The 7288-nt window shown below is 42.4% G+C and overlaps 1 protein-coding gene across 2 annotated transcripts in view; it reads right to left on the reverse strand.

The window, feature by feature from the left end:
* ARMC1 (armadillo repeat containing 1) overlaps positions 1 to 6200 on the reverse strand; it is a 35093-nt gene extending 28893 nt beyond the window's left edge. Inside the window, exons 1-2 of one of the 2 annotated variants that reach the window (XM_033071959.2) lie at positions 6002 to 6200; positions 3334 to 3537 (exon numbers count right to left, since the gene is read on the reverse strand). In XM_033071959.2, coding sequence (XP_032927850.1) covers positions 3334 to 3525 — 192 coding nt within the window. In that variant the 5' untranslated portion in view covers positions 3526 to 3537; positions 6002 to 6200. The remainder of the gene's footprint in view (positions 1 to 3333; positions 3538 to 6001) is intronic. The other variant, XM_033071950.2, reaches the window with a different exon arrangement.
* Between the last annotated feature and the right edge of the window lie 1088 nt (positions 6201 to 7288).

Below are 7288 nucleotides of genomic sequence, written 5' to 3' on the forward strand. Positions count from 1 at the left end.
ATTCCATGTAGGAATAAGAACACAAGCAGCAGCAAACTTCTTAGCTTACTGTGAATTAAACTGGGAAATTGCACTTATTCGTTGCCTGAGGTTTTTATTACTTGACTTTCAAGGCAGATTCTTTGCACAATTTTATACTGTTGACCCCAGTTGGTAACTGCATATTCATATGAACCTCCTAACAACACTCTTCCAATTGAAATGTCAGTCCTTTTCATGAGACAGCTCTCTATTGTTTGTGTCAAGAAAGTTTTCTTAGAAGGAGCCTCCAAAGGTGTTTTACTGATGTAGGTACAAGAACTGCACTTGAAAAATCCTGCAATACACAAATACAATGATTTATAAAATGGGGTGTGTGACAAGGTTTAGAAGTGCATCAACTCTTTATATATAGTCATGTAGCAGCTACACTGCACAGTAACTGCTTTAAAAATAACACGTTCCTTAATCCCTTCAGAAACAGAGGACTAATCATTGGGGGTTATTTTTTCCAAGTCGTCTTCAGCACTCATCAGGTAAAATTCACAAGACCATTTCACTGCCTTTCAAGAAATTCTGGTTTGCTGTCTGGCAAGGTAAGAACTTCAGATGAGATTTTAGTTATTTCCGGATGCGGACCAGTATCAGTAGTTGCAGTTTATACATGTTGTATACACATTCATTATTTGACTTTTCAGCTATGGAGAAATACCTAAATGATAGCTTTCAACTAACTTGCATGCTATGAAATGTATCCTTGCTGGTGTAACAAGTTTCTCATTTTTATTCTGGCAATTTAGTAAGGGTGCAACTCAGCTGGACAGAAAAGTCTGCTCTCTTAACAGCTAATTTTTTTGAGTCACAGCTCAAATAAGACTTAATTGATTCAACTTTTCAACACTAGGAAGTTCCCATTCCTCCTGCCTCCCATGGGAGACACAAAGGTCTGAACCTTCAAAGAAGTGAGATAATTTACACTTATTAAATCTAGTATACTGAAAGCATAGGGGAAAGTTAGCATTATGAACTTTGGCTCAGCTTCTGTTCAGCTAAAAACCTGTGATAGCTGTAAGGTAAGTTAATCATAATGAATAGGACTATCTGCATACTTCAGTACAAAATGCACTGCTGCCAGTCTTAATAAAAAGATATCTTTGATGGTTTTTATGTAAAATTTTAAAGTAGCTCCTTAACTTCAGAGTCCTATTTTATAAAATTTTAGTCCAAATTTAAGAGGAGAAAAAAAGTACTATTGCCTACATTATTTCTGATTTTTTGAATTTAAATAATTCAAAACATCTGGCATTTGAAGTGTATAATAAAGAATTTCTGAAAACAAGACTAGAGAAAACCAGAAATATACAGAAAGCATGTATCAATTCTTCATCAGATATAAAGAAATGACTGAGTTGAAACTGCACATGGGGAGAACACCCTCCCTAAAAAGTTCTACAACACACAAAAAATTATTTATGGATTAAGTATATGATTTATACATATTATTACAATTTCAGGTACAGGAATTGCTGAGTAGCACAAGAAGAAATTCAAAATCAGTGCCACACATCCCTTTATTAGGTACACATTTAATGGAAGATCATTACTTTTAACAATTCCCATTCAAATGGAAGCACTTTTTGACCAACAGGATGACTACAAACACAAAAAGACTTCTCAGAATGGAAAAAATATAAAACATGAAGTCTAAAAAGTTGTCAGCAAAGATATTTAAACCTTCAGAACCAAAGCAGTTCAAGAACTCATGAACAAGGAGTCTGAGCAGCAGACCAGAACTTATTTCCAAAATAAACTGATCCATTTCTCATTGCAGCCACATCCTGGTCTCTAAACCCTGACTCTTAATCCACTCTAACTGTAGGTTATCACTACACAGAACAACAAATCTGCCTCCCATCCTCACCCAAGGAGATTTCCTTTCAACACAGCTTGAGTACTATCAGGGGCTGGAACTGCAGGAACCACACTGCAGACTGGATTAGTCCTCATCACTCTTGACAAAACCAGTCTCCTTTTACACAAAACTAATTTTTGTAACATGATCAACAGCCTGATTTCTGAACTCATGCAGGCAGTGAAAATACACAGCCCAACACAAGAAAGGAAGGAAAAAGACAGTGGGACATCCAAACAAGATCTTTTAAATTCACAGTCTAAGGAAACTACGCTGGGAAGAAAACCAATGCAATACATTTCCAAGAACAGTAAACTCAAATCTGTATTCTCCTACTGAAGGAAATTATAGTCCACCAAATGCAAGACTAATCCAAAAATCTAATAGCAGCTCACAGGTTTCCTGGCTTATGGGACCTCCCTCCCCAAATCCAAAAGAGATCACAGCCACTAAAGTAATTTCAAAAAGTCCACTAATATCCACGATGAAAGCAATACAAATGAGTGATATAAATCAGTGATATAAAGTATAACGTACACTTGCATGTAAAAGCCAGGGCTCTTTCACATTCTTTACAATTCAATAATGACATAATTGAGAAAAAGAAAAAGAGCATATAAATTTCAGTAACTTAAAATCTTAGAAGTCTAATTCAATTCTTAATATCTGACTTTCTTTTCTCCCAATTCTAACTAAGAAATACATTTTTAATCTAATATTATTTAATATAATAATTCAGGATAAGAAATCACTATTTCAGCATTTATGATTTAGAATGAGAAGAAACAGACAAAAGCTGAAACATATTGTACTAGATACTCATATATTTTGGGTTGCTTGGTTCTTTCAGTTTTGAGAGGGTTTTTCTTGTTTTTAATACCATGAGGCTATTCAAATGTTGCAACAGTGTGCCAGAGAGGTTGTAGATTCCTCATCCTTCAAGATGCTCAAGATCAAGTGGACACAATCATAAGTTGTGATCTAAGTGCACCCAATTTGGGCATGGGATTGGACTACATCACCTTGGCAGGTTGTTTCCAATCTAAGATATCCTATGATTGGATTGTGATTTTTATAACATGAATATCAAATCACTGTCCATATTTCCAAGCTCTATGATTTCATCTTAAAAAAGATTTAAGGGTCCTTACCTCCCTCCACACAAAAAATGAAATAGCTGTATTAGGGAAAAAATGCAAAGTAAATTAATATATTTTTAAAAATTCCCTGGAACAATCTGTCAGTTTTTAAATACATCGTTTTTTTAAAAAAACACATGTAATGAATATCAACATAACATAAAACCAGGCATTAATTTTTACACTTTTACTTGTCCAAACAAATTGTTTAAACAGTCTCATTTGTAAACTGCTTGTTTAAACAACTTGTTTAACAAACTTTAAAGCCCTAGCAACATAGAAGTTTATCTCCAGAATACTTACTAGTAAAGCTGAATGAACAACCTGAGGGTTGGGATGGTCCAAAAACAGAATGAGACCTGGCAGGCATCCTTGATCCTGAACAATGGCCCGTCTGTTCAATGGATCAGCTGCTAGATCTCGGAGTTGGTTAACTACAGACAGTGCATCAGGCTCCTCACTCATAGCAGAATTCATCTTTTCTGCACCATTCATTCAAAATACCTGCTGAAGAGAAACAAAAAAAGCTATTACTACTATCACGGCATTTATCATCAATTAAAACATAGACCAAAAAAAAAAGCACAAAGAATGATTTGTTCTAAACAAAAAGGTATAAAAAACCCAAAGACAAGAATTTATGAAAGGTGGATGGAATTGATAAGGATGTGGGTCCTGAAATTTAAACTGGAAATCTAAGCTTGCTATGCAAAGAACAGAAATATTTGGTTAATGAGGTTTTTATTTGTTTCCTAGATATCATTTCAGACCAGTCAATCTTTATCGGAGTATTGTGTGTTGGGTTTTTTTCCTTAAACTAGTGACAAATGTTTTCAATAAATCCAATTTTCTCACAAGGCACCCTAGAAGTCTATGAACATCCTTCTGTGTAAAGGTGCAAATTCAAAGTATTTTCAGAGTAGCTTCAGCAATCAAAACATTTTACAGAAAAATGAACCAACAAAATATTAACAGTGCATCAAGAACAGCGAACATTAAGCTTTATTCTTAATCTATATATCAAATAGCTAATGTAATGCCATAGATTCAAAGGCAGAAAGGGTTTTAGAGGCTGGGTTTGAGTTGTTTTTTCTCCTTTTCACGAATATCCCTCCACAAAAAGAGCTCAAGCAGGTCACGCCTTGCACCAGTCGAAGTCCAAGCCACCAGATCAATTTCAAAGGAGACACATGTTAGCTTGAGAGTATCAGATTGCAGAGCTGTTTAATAATAACTGCTTAACAGGCAACAAAAGCAGAAGTTTGCTCAGAAAAAATGTTAAAATCTTTGTACAAAAAACCAGTTTCTTTGTGCCTCTGAAACTACTAAATGCTAACTGCAGTCCTGGTTGTTGCCAGTACCAACTCAGCCAAGTAACTTTAGGCACAAAAGTGGGAGTGAATGCACATTGTTAACTTGCTAAATCACTCATTTCCCCCCCAAATAAAGAACAAATACAATTTTAAAGTGATAACATTCTTTTAACATAAGTTGCCAACATCACACTGTTTTCCCTCACGGAAGGTTGGCCTCTGAGGAACATATATTTATCACACTCATCAAAAACATGCATTTGGACCATGATAATCTCTGACATTTTCACATAGAAAAAACGCTGTTAACCTCTAAGCCAACGCTCCCTAATTCAGGAAAGAGAGTGCTAGAGTGAAAAGTACAGGCCAATGATTAGTCTCCAGATTTCTCCTGACTATCAGAAATCAAAAGGATATCAACTGGGAGATACAGCAGCTCAACCAATACAAGTTTGTGTTTCCAAAGGAAAAAACTCCAAATTAAAACAAAAACCTCAGCAAGCAAAACCACCAAACAAACAAAGCCAAAGCAACTCTGTTGAGTATTATTAACTATTTTTCATAGTACACAAAGAACTTATTATTCAAGGCTTAAAAATCAAGTCAGGTGTGGAGCTGATGCTAATCAAAGTCTCTGACTTCCAGGTCTGTCTCCCAAGCACCATATCATTCCTGATAATTCCAGATCATCCTGATCATCTTTTGCCTTTTTCCTTCTAATCCTCTGAAAAAAACCCACCCACGAAATTGTTTTACCCTCTCCCATTCCCTTAGACTCCACTCATCTGAAGGGAGCTAGAAGAAAGATGGAGAGGGACATTAAACAAAGGCACATAGTTATAGGACAAGGGGTAATAATGTCTTTAACCTGAAAGAGGGTAGGTTTGGATTAGATATTGGAAGAAATTGCTGTAAAGCTGGTGATGCATTGGAACAAGCTGGCTAGAGAAGTTGTGGCCGCCCCATTCCTGGAAGTGTTCAAGGCCGGATGGAACTCTGAGTAACCTGGTGTAGTGGAAGGTGACCCTGCTCACGGTAGGAGCGGGTAGAACCAGATGCTCTTCAAGGTCCCTTCCAACCCAAGTCATTGCGTGATTCTGTTATCCCCAGACTCTTCTCCAGTTCTCCTAAGCCTCAACTCCGGAGATAACTCCGAAATCCTCACCCTTCTCCATGACCTGCAACAATCAATTCCATCAAAATTCGCATCCCCGCCCTCTTCCCGGAGATTTTAAATTAAAAATATTAGGTGGTCTTAAAATAAGATATCTAGAATTCAGGCGTCTGGCAGAGCAGCGAGCCAGTTGCCTGATCCTGTCTCATTTTCGTAGCTTTCAGATCAAAGTCTGGTGCAGGCACCGCAGCCCTATCTCTCTGCGGCTCTCCCCCTCTGCTCTGTGCTCTCGCCAGGGCCCTGAAGAGGAACGTCCACAGCTCCGCTGCCAGCCCTCCCTGGGCGGCCGAGGCCTCAGCGCGGCTGGGACCAGGCCCCGGGACTCCGTTTCCAGGCCCCGCGGTCGGCGGAGACCCAGCCCCGCAGCCACGGGGAACAGGAGCTCCGGCATGTATTTGGAAAGCAGAGGGAATCTCGGCCGCGCACGCCGCCCCCTCACGGCCCTTCCCGGCGCGGCCTGTTCCCCTCCCCGCTAGGGCCGTACCGTCGCAGAAGCTGTCCCTGGGCGGGCTAGCAGCTCAGCCCCGCGCCCCCATGTCCCGCGGGGCGGGGCGGCCTGCGGAGAGCGGCGGGAGGAGCACGGGAAGAAGCTCGGGAAGAACCGCGGGAAGAGCACCGGGACGAGAGCGACCGCACCGCCCAGCGGAGCCCGCTCTGACCCGGCACCACGCAACACCGCGCAGCGTGATTGGCGCGTGCGGAGCGCGGCTCTTCCCCAATCGTGCAGTTCTTTGTTCCCGAGGGGGCGCGGTGCAGGCCGGGAGATGTAGTCCGAGGGCTGTAGTCCAGAAACACGCCCCTGGTGCAGCTCCATTCGTTTTGGATTTGTTTTTTTTTCCTTCCAAAGACGGTATCACCAGAAGTTGAATTTACTGCTCAAGTATAGCTTGTACTGTAAAACAATCTAGTGTGAACCACATCTAATGCTATGGACAGAGAGTGCCCATCTCCTGATTTGTAACCCGAAGTGGGTATTCCCCACCATATGAGAGACCGACAATTAAATTTGGTTTAATATAGAATCAAGGCATCGTTAAGGCTGAAGAAAGCCTCCAACAGCACCAAGTTCAACATCTTGATACATTACGATGGTTTGGGTCCCATCTCTTCCAAGTCGCAACGCTTTTCCGTTTCCTCGTTCCTCCGTGTCCCCTTCGCACATTATTTTGAATGTTTGCAGGCGGGCACTACAGCTTTGGCCCGGCGGTGACAAGGGAGGGCCGCTGCTGTTCCCCACCGCCTTAGAATCACGCGATCAGCGAGGCTGGAAAAGACCTCTGAGGTCACCGAGCCCAACCTGTGAAGAACACCACCACGTCATCTAGACCAGGGCACCGAGTGCCACATGCAGCCTTTCCTAAACAGCCCTGGGGACGGTGACTCCACCACCTCCCAGGGCAGCCCATTCCAACGTTTAACCACCCGATTTGTGAACGACTTCCTCCTGATGTCCAACCTGAATCTCCCCTGGCACAGCTTGAGGCTGTGTCCTTTATCCTGCTCGCTAGCGAGATGTGTCCACCCCCACACGGCCGCGGCACCGGGACCGAAACTCCCCGTCCCGGGCGCACTCCCGGCGTCCCGCCCCTATTGGCGGGCCCTGCTCACGTGACCGCTCAGGGGGCGGGGCGGCGCCCCCACCCGCTGCCGGCTCGGCGCCTGCCGGGTAGCGCCTCACCCCCGCAGCGCGCGCCACGTCCCGCCTCTCGCGCCCGCCGCCGGGCTGCGATTGGCCGGGGCAGCGCCGAGCCGGCCGCGGATTGGCTGCCGG

The sequence above is a fragment of the Catharus ustulatus genome, chromosome 1, assembly GCF_009819885.2.
Source record: "Catharus ustulatus isolate bCatUst1 chromosome 1, bCatUst1.pri.v2, whole genome shotgun sequence".
Lineage (NCBI taxonomy): Eukaryota > Metazoa > Chordata > Aves > Passeriformes > Turdidae > Catharus > Catharus ustulatus.